The 18,821-nt window shown below is 45.2% G+C and overlaps 1 protein-coding gene across 4 annotated transcripts in view; it reads right to left on the bottom strand.

Annotated features, from left to right (window-relative positions):
* Positions 1 to 18,821, bottom strand: part of WDFY4 (WDFY family member 4) — a 415,677-nt gene that overhangs the window by 298,156 nt on the left and 98,700 nt on the right. For all 4 annotated transcript variants that reach the window (XM_084845114.1, XM_084845112.1, XM_084845113.1 and 1 more), the window contains 4 exons: positions 16,666 to 16,841; positions 11,306 to 11,537; positions 9,355 to 9,506; positions 4,348 to 4,459 (listed from right to left, as the gene is read on the bottom strand). In XM_084845114.1, the coding sequence (XP_084701240.1) occupies positions 4,348 to 4,459; positions 9,355 to 9,506; positions 11,306 to 11,537; positions 16,666 to 16,841 (672 nt within the window). The remainder of the gene's footprint in view (positions 1 to 4,347; positions 4,460 to 9,354; positions 9,507 to 11,305; positions 11,538 to 16,665; positions 16,842 to 18,821) is intronic.

Genomic DNA, 18,821 nt, shown 5'->3' with positions numbered 1-18,821 from the left:
GAGATCATTCCACAGCTGGGGGACCACCACCAAGAAGGCCCTCTCCCTTGTTGCTGCATTCTGAGCCTCCCTTGGAGGAGGGTCCTGGAGGAGGACCTTAGATGCTGAATGTAGTATACGGGTAGGGTAAAAATAAAACACGTACCAACTCTAATGCAGTTTAGGTGCATCTTGAAAACCTTTTTATTCACCTCAGCGTTTATTGATTTATGACACTTGCCCCTTTGGTTTTTAATTCATGGCCTGCTGGTTATATTGTACAGTTGATTATTTTAGCTATATGTGTATTTATATTGTGTAATTTGATTATTGTACATCACTTGAATATGTATGGCAGGCAATATAGAAATATTTAAAAATAAATCAATGTGATCTCTGTGGCTTTTATCAGCTTTGGTTAATACATCAGCTGCAACCTTACCTGGATGGCAATAGCTTGGCCACTAATAGCCATGTTTTGATAACCTCCTGTTGGGCTACTGCAATGCACTGTACAAGGTGCTGCCTTTAAAAATGGCTTGGAAACTGCAGATGATCTAAAATAGGGCCACTAGATTATCAACTGGGTGGTTTGACCCTATTATGCCTTGTAATTACTGCTACGTAAGCTGCGATGGCTCCCGGTTAATTTCTGGACCAATTTAAAGTGCTGGTTTAAGCGCAGCGGCAGCTGGTGGCCACTGTGGTTGGTGGGGCAAAGGGCAGATGACCAGAGGTGAAGCCAAGGATTTAGAGGTTAGCCACAATACTCAATACCACAGCACACCACAAGAGCAGAAACAGACAGAACAAGATGCACCATGCCAAAGCTGCTGGTGAAACAAACATCCACAGCCCACTCTACATTCTGAAGGAGAAGAAAAGGAAAAACCTCAGGAACACACATCCACCTATTCCAGGACCAAATTACTACTGGCCAAATGCAATCCCTACACTAAAGGTGCACATGATGTATGTGCATTAGATTTCAAGAACCGTGCAAGCCAGCTGAGTCTCTTGATAGCAAGAAGAATTGAAAATATAAGTCTCAAAACACAATGCCGCCCACAAACCAAATTCATACAGCTTGCCCTGGTCACATCATGCCATCCAGCAAACAAATTCATACAGGTTCCCCAGACGACATCACCCCAGTAGAACATTCAGACCGGTCACTCAAACATATTAGAGCATTTAAATTAACAGGCTAAGAGCCAGGACCTATGGGTATTTACTCAGAAGTGTAGTCACATTAAAGTGAACCGCGAACTTATCATGTGTTCCAAAGGTAAAGCAAGACCTCCCTTGTGGTAGTTGACTCCAGGTTTGAAGGCTTCCCTCAGCAAAGTGCCCTCTGATGTGCCCCCTCCTACATGGGTGGGTTTTCATGATGGGAGCAATGAGCAGTGGCAACAGTGTTGCCCAAAAACAGCATTCCCCAACCCACTGATGCAGCAAGCTAAGTTTAAATCCTGGAATTAATGGTCTTATCATCCCCACCCCACTGCCTTTAGACAGCCATGTGTATGATTTCAGCTGTGAAGCACACAGTTAACACTTCTCCCCCTCTACCCCACCAATCCGTGCAGTACAACTGTTTTACAACCCTGTCAAAAAAAGAAATGCTCTGAGCACGTGCAGTTTCGCACTTTAAACTCCCTTGAATCATATCACCATCATGACTGGAGGAATAAAATGGAGTTTGCTTCTGCTGCCTTGATGCAAAACACATTTACTTCAGAATAAGCACCATTTAGTTGTAGAAAAGGATAATATATTTCAAAAATTAAAAAGATGAACATCTGTAACTATGTATGTGCCCAGATCTACCCAACTATGTATATAAAATATTTTCTGAGCTGATCCCAGACTATAAAATATTTTCTTAAAATAAGAAGGAAGGAAGGATGCTGCAGCAACTTCAATGGGCCCTCACCATTTCAGCATATATGTAACTGTTCCACTGAGACTGATGAAACTAAAAGTGTGTCACCTTATCAATCATGCCCCATTTTTACAAAAAAAAAAAACCAAGAAAAAAAAACCCAGTGATCTCGCTTGGTCATATTAGCCTTATGTGGTTTAAGGCATCTGTAGCAAATTGGGCAATTGTTCACAAATAAGGAAACCTATATAGGGTTACTTGGAAGTAAGTCCCATTGACTTCAATGGGACTTATTCCAAGGGAGGTGAGTGTATGTTTGCAGCCTCAGTTGTAATTATACCAAAAAAGAAGAGGAGGAGGAGGAGGAGGAGGAGGAGGAAGAGGAGAAAGATTGATAATTTCAGTGGAATTACTTAGCCTAAATTAAAACTAGTTGAAGATTATTGTGTGTGTAATAAATGAAACATAATCCAGGCTATCAAGCTATCCAGCCAGCCAGCCAGCCACCCCACCCCACCCCATCCCACCTCACCCAATTCTGGCTACCCAAACCACATAAAGCCAGCAAATAAAAAAAAGAATAGAGCTTACACACACCACAGAATATACCCAATTACATACCATGCCAAACATAATAGTTAAAAAAATTAATTCAAATTGCCTGGTTTTTTTAAAAGTGCAGGAAACTTTTACAAGAATTACAAACCTCAGACAATGTTCCAACCAGAACACATTTTAAGGCTGCAATCCTACACACACCAGGATCAATGGCAACAGGGGAGCAGGAGCATGCATCATCCCAGCTCAGGTGGCTGATCTTGCACTGCTGCTGATTGTAAGTTGCCCAGAAAACGGGGGGGGGGGGGGCGCATACAGGTTCTGTACCTAAAAGAAACTCAGTAGCCTGGTTCCTATGGCATAGGCATGGGAATGGCACCACTGTTAGAGGCAACCTTACAAAATGAACAAAATGAAGATGTTTATTAAGGTGGAAAAAAAGGAATAAACTGTCACTCTTCAAATAATAGGCTAAGATTGCTTAAATGTACTTGGATTAAATATGCTTAAGAGAGTCTTCCCCAGCTAAATAAGCTCTCTATAACTATCCCCCTCAGACTAGATTTCCCTAAATTTCTTCCCAGCCAGTCCCTCACAGAGTCACAGCCAGGAACAGATGCTGTACAGCAGCTGTCTCCAAACTTTTTGGGCCCGTGAGAACATTTGGCATTTTGATAAAGTGCCCTGGGTTCCACCACAAATCTCTCTGTCTCTCCGTCTGTCTCTCTTTCTGGTTCCCCCCTCTCTCTGGCTCCTCTTCTCTCTCTCTTCACTCTCTCTGGCTCCTCTCTGTCTCTGTCTCTCTCTTTCTGGCTCTCCTTCCTTCCTTCCTTCCTTCCTTCCTTCTCTCTCTCTCTCTCTCTCTCTGGCTCTTTCTTTCCTTCCTTCCTTCCTTCCTTCCTTCTCTCTGGCACCTCTCTCTCTGGTTCCTCTTTTTTCTCTGTTCCTCTGGCTCTTCTTTCTTTCTTTCTTTCTTTCTTTCTTTCTTTCTTTCTTTCCTTCCTTCCTTCCTTCCTTCCTTCCTTCCTTCCCTGGCTCCTCTTTCTCTCTTTCTTGCTCTCTCTCCATGCAAGTGAATGGAGCAATTTCTCCATTCATTTCCATGGTGCATGAACCCCCCCCCCCCATCAAAGATCAGCTGGAAGGGGGTGAAGTCCACCCCCTGCCAAGGACTCTCTTGTCCCAAGTGTCTTTGGTTGGGATGGATTTCACCCCCATCCAGCCGTTTCTTTGGCGAGGGCTTTTTCCCCTCCCTATTGAAGCTAATGGAGAGATAGGAAAGGCCCCCCTGCTGAAAATTGGCTGAAGAGGAGGTGAAGGTCACCTCCACCAAGGAACCTGTTGCTCCAAGGGTCCTTGGTGAGGACTGGACTTTACCCCCTCTCCAGCCATTTTTCAGCAAGGATTCCCCCGCCCCCAGAAGTGAAAGGAGGAATTGCTCCATTCACTTGCAGAGGGGGAAAAGAGCTTGATGGGCACCTCAGTCTGGCCTTGTTCATGCATGCAGTGGTGCGTGTGGTTGCTGCACGGGGGACCCCTACTGTACAGCATGCTTCCTCTGCCTCAAACACTTCCTGGATTACTAGTTTGCAATAGAAATTGCACATCTTGGCCCCGCAATCTGGATCACGCCCATGGTGGGGAGGGTTAAAGCCCCCCTCTCCTCCCAGCTAGGGTCCCGATACAGACTGGCGTTCCTGTGCCTACTCCAGAGTAAAAATGAAGTAATGTCTGTTTCGACCCTCAGTTATATTAAAACCTCAGATAGCAGTTACAGACTACAAACATACAAAAATATAAATACAAAAATAAAAACAAATAGGTAAAAAAATCACCACCTCCTTATAGGACACAGGCCTTTGACATTCTTCTGTAGTTCTGCCCTCATTACATGCATTACATTCAGAGCCACCACTTGTGCTTACCATATTGACCCACAGTAACTGATCCAATAGTTCTTAAGGCACCGGGAAGGTTTCCAGCAATATTTTGTATCATGAAAACTGGTGTCGTGCTGTCACGAGAGGAAAGCCCCAGCTGAAAAACATGGCAAGTATTGTGTCACAAGGGGCAGCTGAACAGGCAATTTTGAAAAACAAAACAAACACCTATTTAGCATTATGCTGTATGATTAAGAAGAGCAGAGCATTTACCCATCCTGGCATGACAAGGAAGTAGTTCAGATGTTATGGACTATTTACCAAGATATCCAAATTAAATGCAAACAGACATATGAAATGTCAGTAAACTTAAAGGCTTCATTATACTTTTTCAAAGGCTTGTGAATGCTGGCATGCAGCACTGATATCATCAGCATGCATAGAAGACTCAGTGGAACTACAGCTCCCATGATGCGCAACTTCCCTTCATGCTCCAGACACGTTCAGAAGTGTCTAAAGTGAATCTGCAGACTTCATGCCACTAATTCAGCCTTCTCGGTCACCCCCTTGTCTTCAATAGGTCATGCAAAGTGGAGGCTGCAATAGGATCTGAAGCCTCCAGGCCATAGTGTGTGTTTATGACTCATATATGGTTTTCAGGATCGGTTCTATGAAGACCTACAACACCTTCTAGAACTAACACCCAAAAAAGATGTCCTCTTCATCATAGGGGATTGGAATGCTAAAGTAGGAAGTCAAGAAATCACCGGGATAACAGGCAGGCATGGCCTTGGTGTACAAAATGAAGCAGGACAAAAGCTAATAGAGTTTTGCCAAGAGAACATGCTGATCATAGCAAACACTCTTTTCCAACAGCACAAGAGGCGACTCTACACATGGACATCACCAGATGGTCAACATCGAAATCAGATTGATTATGTCCTTTGCAGCCAAAGATGGAGAAGCTCCATACAGTCAGTAAAAACAAGACCTGGAGCTGACTGTGGCTCAGATCATGAGCTGCTTCTTGCAAAATTTTGGCTTAAATTGAAGAACGTCGGGAAAACCACTAAACCGTTCAGGTATGACCTAAATCATATCCCTGATGAATATACAGTGGAGGTGAGGAATAGATTTCAGGGATTAGACCTGATAGACAGAGTGCCTGAGGAACTATGGACGGAGGTCCGTAACATTGTTCAGGAGGCAGCAACGAAATCCATCCCAAAGAAAAAGAAATGCAAGAAAGCCAAGTGGCTGTCTGATGAGGCTTTACAAGTAGCTCACGAAAGAAGGGAAGCGAAAAGCAAGGGAGAAAGGGGAAGATATAGCCAACTGAATGCAGAGTTCCAGAGAATAGCAAGGAGAGACAAGAAGGCCTTCTTAAATGAACAATGCAAAGAAATCGAGGAAAACAACAGAATGGGAAAGACTAGAGATCTCTTCAAGAAAATTGGAGATCTCAAGGGAACGTTTTGTGCAAAGACGGGCATGATCAAGGACAAAGAAGGCAGGGACCTAACAGAAGCAGATGAGATTAAGAAGAGGTGGCAAGAATACACAGAAGAACTATACAGGAAAGATCTGAATGTCCCTGATAGCCATGATAGTGTGGTCACTGAACTTGAGCCGGACATCCTAGAGAGTGAAGTCAAGTGGGCCTTAGGAAGCATGACTAACAACAAAGCTAGCGGAGATGACAGTATTCCAGCCGAGCTATTTAAAATCCTAAAAGATGATGCTGTTAAAGTGCTGCATTCAATATGCCAACAAATGTGGAACACTCAACAGTGGCCACAAGACTGGAAAAGGTCAGTTTACATTCCAATTCCAAAGAAGGGCAACGCCAAAGAGTGTTCAAACTACCGCACAATTGCGCTCATTTCACATGCCAGCAAGGTGATGCTCAAAATCCTACAAGCTAGGCTTCAGCAGTATGCGAACCGAGAACTACCGGAAGTACAAGCTGGGTTTCGAAGAGGCAGAGGAACTAGAGATCAAATCGCCAACATTCGCTGCATCATGGAGAAAGCAAGAGAATTCCAGAAAAACGTCTATTTCTGCTTCATTGACTACGCTAAAGCCTTTGATTGTGTGGATCACAACAAACTGTGGCAAATTCTGAAAGTGATGGGAGTACCAGACCACCTTACCTGTCTCCTGAGAAACCTGTACGAGGGTCAAGAAGCAACAGTAAGAACCAGACATGGAACAACCGATTGGTTCAAAATTGGGAAAGGAGTACGACAAGGCTGCATATTGTCACCCTGCTTATTTAACTTATATGCAGAGCACATCATGAGAAATGCCGGGTTGGATGAATCAGAGGTCGGAATTAAGATTGCTGGGAGAATTATCAACAACCTCCGATATGCAGACGATACCACCCTAATGGCAGAAAGCGAAGAGGATCTCAAGAGCCTCTTGTTGAGGGTGAAAGAGGAGAGTGCAAAAGCTGGTTTGAAACTCAACATTAAAAAAACTAAGATCATGGCATCTGGCCCCATCACTTCCTGGCATATAGAAGGGGAAGAAATGGAAGCAGTGACAGATTTTACTTTCTTGGGTTCCAAGATCACCGCAGACGGTGACTGTAGCCATGAAATTAAAAGACGCTTGCTCCTGGGGAGGAAAGCTATGGCCAACCTAGACAGCATAGTAAGAAGCAGAGACTTCACCTTGCCGACAAAGGTCCGTCTAATCAAAGCTATGGTTTTCCCAGTAGTAATGTATGGCTGTGAGAGCTGGACTATAAGGAAGGCTGAGCGCCGAAGAATTGATGCTTTCGAACTGTGGTGCTGGAGAAGACTCTTACGAGTGCCCTGGACTGCAAGGAGGTCAAATCAGTCCATCCTAAAGGAAATCAACCCTGAGTGCTCATTGGAAGGACAGATAATGAAGCTGAAGCTCCAATATTTTGGCCACCTAATGCGAAGAGAAAACTCCCTGGAAAAGACCCTGATGCTGGGAAAGACTGAAGGCAAAAGGAGAAGGGGACGGCAGAGGATGAGATGGCTAGATAGCATCACGGATGCAATGAATATGAACTTGAGCACGCTCCGGAAGAGAGCGCAGGACAGGAAGGCCTGGCGTGCTATGGTCCATGGGGTCACGAAGAGTCGGACACGACTGAACGACTGAACAACAACATGGTTTTCAGGACTCCTGAGGCTCACACCCTGAGATCTCAAAGGCAGGGGTGGAATATAGCGACACATGATGATATTTTTAAAAAACAAAAGGATATCAAGCCTATCCTTCTAGGGGAAAAGCCAAAACACAGTGGTCAACCACGTGCTTTAATTGCATAAAGTTCTAGATTCAGTTCCAGCATCTCTACCTAAAAAGGATTGCACGTAGCACAGCTAGGAAAGACACATGCCCTGAGGCCTTGGAGAGCCACACCCAGAGTTAGCAGTTCTGAGGTAGATGAATCCATGCTCTGGCCCAGTAAAGGACAATATGTTCTTCTAGCTATTTTCTGAGTATTGCCATCTTTCCCATGTGCTCTTAAAGTATTAATCTTATGCCTTTCTTGGTGTCCACCTCTGTCCTACATCCCCAGATACTGAAGCTGGAAAAATGTGCTGGGAAAGGGGGTGGCTCAAATTTTAGAATGGGAAGAGAAGCCCCTCCTCCATGTTGCAAACAGTTTGTCCCCAGGCTCTTGGCTTTCTGTCTCAGGAGATCCTGAGTGGCTCATTGGCACTTCCCCCTGAAGATCCCAAGAAGGAGCCTAGTCCTGGAAACTTTGGGTCAGACTTTGAGACTTGGCAACCCTAGTCTCACACCAGGCTTAAAGGTGTCCAGGTGAAGCTAGTGAACCCAGGTCCTTTTCAGAATTACGTTGGACACATTTCGGATGTGTGGCTGAACTTGCTGGATGTCCAAATAGGACCAATTTTCTTGCACCTGCAAATCAGTTAAAAGTCTGTTATTATATAATTTGGTCACATCTTCTAGGAGTTATGTTTTGTTTGGAGGAGCTGGGCTGTGTAGTCTACCATCTACTGTGGAGTCTATCCTCACAGCAAAGGCCATTTCGATAGCTGGTTACTCATCACCTACTTAGGATGTACGAAAGTTCCGCCACGGATCTCGGGGAGGCCAAATGCCAGCACATTCGGCCCCCTGAAATCGGTGGCAGAACGGCCCGCCCCCCGCCGGGACGGGACTTACCTGGGGCAGATCTTCCTGGCGGCGGCAGCTCCAGCGGCGGCGGCCGGTCTTCTGACCGGCTGCCACCGCCACCATTTCCAAGTTTAAAAAACAAAACGAAAACGTGATAGGCTACGTAAAGATTTACATAGCCTATCACGGCTAAATTTTATAAAACACTGTGATAGGCTACGTAAATGTTTACATAGCCTATCACAGCTGAGAAAAAAAAAAAGCGCATACACAAATGGCAGCGCCCATGGGCGCCGCCATTTGCGTTCCTTATTTTGGCACGTCTTGGTCTACATAAACATTTACGTAGACTATGGCGAAAATAAGGGGAACGCAAATAGCGTAGCGTCTACGCTATTTGCGTTCCCCTTATTTTCACCGTCTTAGTCTAAGTAAATGTTTACGTAGACTAAGACATGCCAAAATAAGGAACGCAAATGGCAGCGCCCATGGGCGCCGCCATTTGCGTACGCGCGGGATTTTGGGGTTTTTTTTATTCAGCTGTGATAGGCTACGTAAACATTTACGATACGTAGCCTATCACGGCTGACTGCAGGGACGCAAACAGCGGCGGCTATGGCCGCCGCCATTTGCATCTGTGCTAGCCAGCAGCCGGATGTCCGGCCGCTGTCGGAGCCGGCCGGCGGTTCCGCAGACTCCCTGCGGAGCGGGGCCGGCCGGCCAGGATTCATGGGGGGGGAGGGACAGAGCGCCTCCCCCCCCGGCCAGAATTTTGGGGGGAGGGATGGAGCACCTCCCCCCCAGCATCAGCATAATCCGCGAACAGGTAAGTGACTTTCGTACATCCCTACACCTACTCCATTGGTGAAACTGTAGAATGTCTCTAATTTTTCTGTGCAGAAAAGGAGCAAAGGTCCCTACCTCTTTAGCTATTAGGCGGCCATCCACCTCACCATAGCAGTCTTTTATATCTTTGACCGTGGTATAGAATGAGTTCATTACGGTGATCCCAAACAAAATCTTCTCCTGTGATACCAAGGCTGTCTTCTGTACACTGCTAAAAGATCCTGCTCCTAAAGGAAGGATGACATGAAGAGAAAGTATACTCTCAATGTGAGGAATCAAGAGAGGCAAGAAGAAAATCATTAGGATGAGCAAAAGGATCTCTACTGGAACAATCTCCCTCTAATTCCAATAAAATCAGCAGAAATGTCTTACTTGATTCAGAAAGCAACAATGCTGGTTATTAATACATACCCCCATTCTTCCCCATCTGAAAAGAGTGAGGCAATGCTCTATCAGGTAGATCCAAGACCATAAAATAAATGTATTTTCTCTGTGCAAAAAGTCCCAGCTGTCCCCAGGTATGCATGTATGTGGACCAAAGACAAGTGTAAACTGGATAATGAGAGCAATTCCTGCAGTGTCACCCCAGTAACAAGAATTGCTGTTGGTCATGTCAATGGCTGTCCAGCTTCACAGGCCACATTTGTCAATGTGAGAGTATGCCCAATCAAGGCTACAACGTCACATATATAAAGAAAAATAATATTGTGTGAACTGGCCCTTCATCACTATTTGGACAAAATTTTGCTGTTTCATTTGTGATATATCTTTGAGTAAATATAGCAACTTGGACATGCCAGAGTCCTCTAGCCCTGTAGCGTACCAGAGCCTTCAGTGCAACACATAAATGGATAAAGATAAAGATATGTGTCCCAATGTTGTGTCTAAGTTTGAAAGCAGAAAAACATTAAATATTCAAAGAACACCTAGAATAAACCCACAAATTGTTAAGGTGAACTAGAGGAGGAGTAGGCAAACATGGTGCCCACCCCCACCCCCCAATGCACTGCCATACAACTCCTATAAACCCCAGCCAGCATGGCCAGTGGTCAGGGATTATGGGAGTTGCAGTCCAAAATATTTAGGGGACAGCAATTTGACTACCCGTGAACTAGCGTCTTTCTCATGAGGACAAAAACTATGTGCCAAGCAGCTCCAAATCTAAATTCATATTTTTAATTTGTATGACTGCACAATGTTTGGGTTAGGGGACTCTTTGCAAGATGTAAGTGTTTTTGTTACATCATCGTTGTTTTAGTCTTGAAAATAACAGACTAGTACAGGCTTGAAGTAGATAGCCAGCAACTGTCAGTTATGGGGAGGATCACTGCAAAAGTGTTGAATTACCATCTTTGGACACTCTACCTCCCCACCCCGCCCATGCCTCTGTCTGTATTAAAAGCATGTGTTCCATAACCATGTATGCTGGGTACTTCCTCACTGGTTTAAATAAAGTCTGAGATTCTCGGTTTACAACCACATGCTGTTTCCATTATGTCCCCTCTAGCAGACACTCCCTAATCAGAAGAAATTTGTTCCAAATCTCAAGGACCCACAACAGTTTCTATGACTTATTTATTTATTTAAGAATTTATACCCTGTCCTTCCAATGCATATGTATCAGTCATGGAGTGACTCGGGGTGACTTATGTAGGAGCCCTTGGCCATAACCCATTAGAACCAGACTGCATACATTGAATCCTTACCTGCTGTCTTCTATGGATGTTTCTTCCCAGAGTCCCAAGACCACACATTGTGGACCTAATGTGCCAGCTACCATTTTGGATGTTATGCTAAAATGTGTGACTTTCCACAGCTGGACCTAGAACAATCTTCCTAACCTCCTATAAGGATCCAGCACAGAGCAGAGGAAGAGCTCACTCCATGAGCAGGGAATGAGATGCATGAGCTTTTCAAGACCAGATATAGCATGTACAGTGAGCACTAAGCCAAATGAAAGCTCTCCCCCTCCTGACTGAAGCCTTTAAGCTAACAGCAAAAGAATGGCTGAAGGTGTGCCCTTTACCTCTAGGCTCTACAGCTTGGAAGTTGCTACAGTATCTTGGACCAAGCTTGACAATAAGCCACAGAGTTTCCACGGAGATAACTTCTTCAAACAAGTACATAGGACCCTGGCGCCAAATCAAGGAAGACTTCTGTTTCCAGATCGGTGGGGTGGCCACATAGCCATAGACATCAATAAAGGAAGAGGGGTCCATGGAAACAAAGCTCCCAGGAAGGGGCTGGATGTACTGCATCTGCAACAGAGAAAAGGAATTGCAGAATGTAATGCTACCTCTGCTTAAAATTCAGACCTAGATATAGAAAACTAGCATGGCAGGGAGAAGGCTAGGCTAGAATCTTTCCCCCAATATTTAGTTTTCTATATGCAGGGTTTTTTTTAATGGGAGCATCTGATCATATGAGGCCCCAGCCGTTAAGGTTGGGTCATGAGCATCAGTCTGAGGTGAGCCAGGAGCAGGGAACCAGGAGTGATGCGGAAAGTCAGAAGTTAGGACCAGAGAGCAAATCATGACCAAAAGACAAACCAGGAAGAAGAATTGAGAAGCAAGCCAGAAGACAGGAGTGAAGAGCAAACCAGGAAGCAAGTCCAAGAAGCAAGCCACAGAGGATATACACACAAGAGCTCAGGAAGACCTTGATACTCAAGCAAAGCTTAACTGGAACAGGAAGCCCTCTTATATTCCCTTCCTGTCCAAGAGGATTCAACAGTTAGCCTGGGTGGATGGTCTGTCCAGCACCTCAAGATACTAAACAGATAGGGATGTACGAAAGTCACTTACCTTTTAGCAAAATTGATTTGAGGTGGGGGGGGAGGTGCTCCGTCCCTCCCCCCCGAAATTCTGGCCGGCCGGCTCCACTTCGCAGGGATTCTGCGGAGCTGCCAGCCAGCTCCGCCAGCGGCCAGACATCCGGCCACTGGCTAGCAGGGACGCAAATGGCTGTCAGGGTGGACACTGAGCCCATAGAATCCCAGAGTAGTTCTGATTCTGAGGAAGAGGAGTCGCTCCTGGGACAGGAGCGCGCTCCTCTTTCCCAGGGCCAACAACTGACGGAGATTCCTCCTACCAGCATTCCTAGCTTAGATAGCAGTCCTGGGAGTGACAGAGCGCGGGAAGCAGACTTGATGGACGCGCGACGCCAACGCAGAGAGCGGCGCCAAATGGAGGGCGCAGAAAGGAGGCGCAGTGCCTGGTTGGCGCGCAAACAACAGCTGCACCCAGAGGATCCAAGGGAAAAGGGGAGGAACTATCCCTAGTCCTTACGTTCAGGGGTCTGCCAGTAATTCCCTTTCAAGCGGGGACCAACTGTTCCAAAGTAGGGCATAGGTACTCTGCTGCTCATATCTAGTTGCTAACAGTAGAGTTGTTAAGTTGTAAAAGAGGAATAAAGCTTTGAAAAGAATCCATTTGTCTGTGTCTGGACTTGGCTACTGGATTAGACTGAGAGAGGCCTCCAAGGAGCCCTTGACAGCGGCGGCAGCCGTAGCCGCTGCCGTTTGCGTCTCTGCAGTCAGCCGTGATAGGCTACGTAAATGTTTACGTAGCCTACCACGGCTGATTTAAAAGAAAAAATAACACGCACGTACGAAAATGGTGGCGCCCATGGGCGCCGCCATTTGCGTTCCTTATTTTGGCACGTCTTAGTCTATGTAAACATTTACGTAGACTAAGACGGCGAAAATAAGGGGAATGCAAATAGTGTAGACACTACGCTATTTGCATTCCCCTTATTTTCGCCGTCTTAGTCTACGTAAATGTCTACGTAGACTAAGATGTGCCAAAATAAGGAATGCAAATGGCAGCGCCCATGGGCGCTGCCATTTGCATACATGCATTTTTTTTCTTTTAAATCAGCCGTGATAGGCTATGTAAACATTTATGTAGCCTATCACGGTGTTTTTTTAAAAATCTAGCCGTGATAGGCTACGTAAATCTTTACGTAGCCTATCACGTTTTTTTGTTTTTGTTTTAACTGGAAATGGCGGGGACGGCAGCTGGTCAGAAGACCGGCCGCCGCAGCCGCCGCCGCTGCCGCTGCCGAACCGCCGCTGCATCTGCCGCCGCCAGGAAGATCCGCCCAACGTAAGTCCCGTCCCGGGGGGGGCGCGGGGGGGGGCAGACCGTTCCGCCACTGATTTCGGGGGGCCGAATGCGCTCGCATTCGGCCTCCCTGAGATTCGTGGCGAAATTCTCTGACATCCCTAACTAAACTGCTAAGGGAAATGCTGCAATATTCAGTTCAAGGGCTCACCAACCACACACAAACCCAAAGATTCCCAGGTTGAGTCCCAGCAACTCCTCAGGCATCCATACGCTGCAGTGATTAAGGATGTTGTTGTAGATCACAAGCTGAATATGAGCCAACAATGTGATGTGGCTGCAAAAAAGGCAAATGCTCTTTTGGGCTGCATTAATAGAAGTATAGCTTCCAAATCATGTGAAGTACTAGTTCCCCTCTACTCAGCACTGGTTAAGCCTCATCTGGAGTACTGTGTCCAGTTCTGGGCACCACACTTTAAGAAGGATGCAGACAAACTGGAGAGGGTTCAGAGGAGGGCAACAAAGACGATCAGGGGACTAGAAACAAAGCCCTATGAGGAGAGACTGAAAGAACTGGGCATGTTAAGCCTTGAGAAGAGAAGACTGAGGGGAGATGTGATCACGCTCTTCAAGTACTTGAAAGGTTGTCACAGACAGAAAGGCCAGGATCTCTTTTCCATCATCCCAGAGTGCAGGACACAGAATAATGGGCTCAAGTTACAGGAAGCCAGATTCTGGCTGAACATCAGGAAAAGCTTCCTGACTGTTAGAGCAATACGACAATGGAACCAGTTACCTAGGGAGGTGGTGGGCTCTCCCACACTGGAGGCATTCAAGACGAGGCTGGACAGCCATCTGTCAGGGATGCTCTGACTTGGATTCCTGTATTGAGCAGGGGGTTGGGCTCGATGGTCTTATAGGCCCCTTCCAACCCTACTATTCTACGATTCTACATCAAAGGAATCTGTCCGCGGGGTGAAGCTCGCCGAGCTTTCATCAACTTGGCCCCCTGTACTTCAGCCCACTTTCCCGCAAGCTGGCCCAACTTGAACTGCATTGAGTCAGGTCAATTCATGGATTTCCAGGGGGGGGTTATTTGCGTAAAAAGCAATTTTCACAAATTACAGTAGAAATTGGGGTAATTTTGCAAATTACAGCCAAAATTTGAATAATTTGTGCAAATTGCAGCTGTAATTTGTTCTAATAACCTTTTATGCAATTTTTTATAAAAACCCTGAAAAAGTTCCTAGATTTCAGGAAGAAACCTGGCTCAGCTTACAAATGCAAGCCAAGACAAGGGCGCTGCAGAAATCCAGCGAGCCCCTAAATGGCCAGATTTCCCAGCGACACACATCCCTAGAAATGATATAGCCAAGCCCAAGATACAGTGTTGCCAAAGCTGTAAGAACTAGGCCTAAATCTGTGTCTGTGTGCAAACTGTACATGGACAGCACATGCCTCCATCTGAATCCGTAAGCCATTTCGTGTGGGAGTGGCTGGGTGGGTTTGAATATATCTGCAATTCTATTAAACCCTACTCAGCCCTCAGCCTCAGGCAGAGGTGTGCTGTGATGATTAGGGGTACAATCCACAAGCAAAGTCTCTGGTGCAAACTAGAGCCAAACTACATGTTATGCTAATTTGTAATGTGTGGAGCTGAGGTGTGTCTTTTTTTTTTTTTACTCTAGAGCAGGCACACATGGCCCTGATTTGGATTGGGATCACCATGGTCTGGGAGGGGAGGGTTAAACCTCCCACACACACACATTTTCTTTCTGAAATTCCTCCCATGAGGGGTTTAAAAAGGGGAGATTCTCCACTGGAGTCACAATTCATTTTAACAAGGAGCTGCACAATACATTTCAGTGCAACTTGAGCAAAATAATGTTCCATTCCTAATCTTAAAGGAGAAGGGGGGGGGGGCTGATATAACAATAGTAACTGAATTTATTTTGCAAACCATGTATTTTATTTATCATGTATTGTACACTATAAAAAAAAAAACACATTTGCAGTGAGTTGTTTAATGAACTGCAGTGTGCAATTCACTGGAATGGGGCTAAATTAATATTAATTCTTTGAATGCATAAATATTCCAAAACAGCTTGAGGAAAATATTTCTTAAACTGTGAGAGGCATGTATGCATACACACACTCACGCATGCATGCACGAGAATCGTTGGAAATATATACATTAAACCACAACTCTGTAACAGTCTTTACATATCCTGAGATTGGCAATGAGTTGAAAATGGGAGCATCCTATAAGGAAGAGAAGAAGGCAGCTATAGATGAACAGCTAAACTGTGTCCTCCCACTACAGAAAGGGCAGAGTTATCCTCTCCTCTTTCATATCCATGTGTGTAGTACCAACAGTTTGGGAAACAGAATGTGACATCAGATCATGAACAGAGCAATTGCTCAGTATGTTAGGTGCTAACAGAAAGGGGGCAAATCATGGAGCTCAGAAAACTTTAACTTATCAGCAGAAAGCAAATTGATTGGCAGGCAGAACAAATGTGATAATTCCAAGTAAAATGGCATGCAGGAAAAAAACTTGAGGAGACACTCAGGTGAGATGGGCAATAAAGAGCTCAGATTTTCAGTGCTATCCAAGGCAAGTCAAATCCATGGGAATGGCACTAGACCAATTTCACCATCCATATTTACGCACATGAACACACCTTAGACCCAACAGTGTTCAACTTTACAATTAATCCTGCAATTTTGAGCAAGGCAGTGTACCCCATTTCCTTGGCCATATGCCACCAGAGATCATTCCCTAGCTCGTTGCCAGGTTCTGGAGCTGCAAGGACTATCAGTATGCCAAAGCCAACATAAAGTGGAGCACTGGGAGGGCTCCTTACTTGGGCCTGCTCTCTGGTGGAGTGCTACTTTCACTGGAGCATGGATATAGGCAGCTGGCACTTCATGAAGCTCCCTGCAGTTGTGAGCTTCCATCGAACTAAGGCACGAACTATATATTAAACAGAATTCTGAGTCCCTTTCCTCTTTGTGTGGGTTTTTTCAACACAAAACAACGTAGAAGACGGTGAGTCCCCATAAGCTCCCTGTACCTTCCCTCCACTGCCCAAGAATGAAAAAAGCTCATGAGAGCAATTTTGAGGTGAAAAACAACCCAAGAGGGGGAAATGTCAAGCAGCACTTTCTCTGCTTATCCTTACAGTAAATCACAGAGCTTCCAGAATGAGGCAATCTGCATAATGCGTAGTTTGAGCCTAACAGAGCAAAGAAAACCCAAAGAAAAACAATAGGTCATATACCAGGGTACAAATCTCAGACTTCATTGTAAAGCTATTACCTTAGCAGAGCCAACTATGTTCCCATTTATATAGGCTGAAATGGTACAGATCCGTTTTGTTTCCTTTGCCACAGTCACTGCAAGGTGATGCCACTGCCCGGTCACAAGCAGCTTAGCGCACCTGAACTGGACTTGACAGGATTGGACAAGACCTTCAGATTCAGGTTCCATAATGTCTGCAGAGGAACAAACAAGCAAATCATTCATAACAAGCACAAGAAAGCAGCATCTTAACTCTGAAACAGAGGGACAACGCTTCAAGGAAATGTCAAATTGTTAAGTTGTTTACCATGTGAAAGGAGCAGATGACATAGAAGGGCTTAACTCACATTAGCTTTTCTCAGGGACTACAAATGCATCACCATTTGATGAGTAGCCTATAAGAATAAAACGTAGGGTGGGGGGAAGTCTCAAGACTGTATCCATAAAGCTGCCCATGACATTGTGCAATGACATTCCACACAGCACTCACAATCATAATGGACACCACACTTGAAGATAAAAAACACATTTCCAGTGGTAAAACATTAAACATTGCAGTTTGAGTGCTGGGAAATGTGATATACCTGCAAGAGAGCGACTCTGAGTCTAGACTCTAGAAAATGTCTAGATCTTCCACACTGATTAAGTAACAACTGCTCATTTATTGTGCAAAAGTAGGATCGATCATCTGGCCAGAGCCTCAGTAGCTATAGAATGGTGCCCCAAAAGCTCAGAAACTGTACATTTGTTCAGCTTTATGGAGAAATGAGAAGTTGGACTTACTACAAGGTCAGCAAGCAAAAGAACAAGCAGCCAAGAATTAACCCTAGCTGTGGCAGAAGACAGGCCAGCAAATTTAACATCTCCTGTAATGAGGAGAGTCCTCCCACTTGCAGGACATCATAATTCCAATACAGAAAAGAACCCCAGGAAGAACAGAGAGAAAAGACACCCTAACTGGGACCAACAAGGAGAAAACATTAACAGATGAAGAAAAGAAGTTAAACAGAAGGAAATCCAAAGAAATCCCTAGCACTAATTCTGGGAAGACGCATGCAAATTCTTTAATGTTTTCCTCACCACAATGTTCTGAACAGCAGATAGATACCTGCTCTCCTGCCAGATGGGATTATTTTGTAATGATGCCTCCTGTTAGAAAGGCAATCAGAAGAGACAAAACAAAAAGGCAAAACAGAATGCACATTTACCAGTCCCACATGCACAAAGGCTCTCTTAGAACAATAGAAAGAGACCACACCCTTCTTCAGTGAAGAAAAGAAAACAGCTTTACTTCACAAATAGTCTTGCATATACAATGCAAGTACAGCTCAGAGTTTCAAAGGGGTTTGTTCAGTACATTTTGTGTTCCATTGCACTGGCAGAAGCAAGAGAGCAAACACATGTGCTCCTGCAATAGTGGAAGCCAGAGAGAGAGAGAGCAGAGGGAGAAGGAAGGGGAGGACCAAAAGGAAGAAATCACAGGAAACCACATTGTAGGCTATAGAGTTCCTAAGGCTGCTGTGGTCAAAATTCCCATAAATTAACTAACTGCAACACTGCCCCCTTTCAGTAACTTGCAGATGAGCTTGCAAGAGTCCCAGTACTGCCTGCTGATCAGAGAGGGAGCACAGGAGAGTGGCTTCCCTATGCACCCCGTCAGCTGTAACCTCTTTAACCAAAGGTTGGCTGTTGGATTTGTATGCAAAGGCTATATAATGCAACCCATCGACTGATATTGGAACAAGAAATATTGATTTCCTGGGCTCCCAACTTGCAGGTGATTAACAGACTATCAAAATTAGTGAAATGGAAAATGCCATCTCTAGCTTATGCCATCCAGGACCCCACTAACAACAAGCTATGAAAGGCTGAGGCGAAAAGGGTAATTGACAAAAGAGGTGCCCCTCAGGTAGAGTTTAATCTGAGTATGATGTGAGAGGGACAGACCTCCTGCTCCCCCAACCTTCCACAAGAGGATCAAGGGTTGCCTCTTAAAAGCTCTGGGTCAGAGACCCTGGTCCAGACCAGATTAGATTACATCCAAGACGTCTGGGATGGGGGCCAAAGTAGGAGAGATACCCTTATGCCTATACCACTTCTGGAAAGTTCTCCACATAATTTCATAAATCTTGGCAGAGGATCAATGGGAGGCCAGGGTGGTCCAGACTACCGCC

This window comes from Heloderma suspectum, chromosome 3 (genome assembly GCF_057233095.1).
Source record: "Heloderma suspectum isolate Gila_16-S chromosome 3, 16-S_ref, whole genome shotgun sequence".
Classification (NCBI taxonomy): Eukaryota; Metazoa; Chordata; class Lepidosauria; order Squamata; family Helodermatidae; genus Heloderma; species Heloderma suspectum.
The sequence above is the reverse complement of the archived record's forward strand: the minus strand, read 5'-3'. Positions and strand labels throughout refer to the sequence as shown.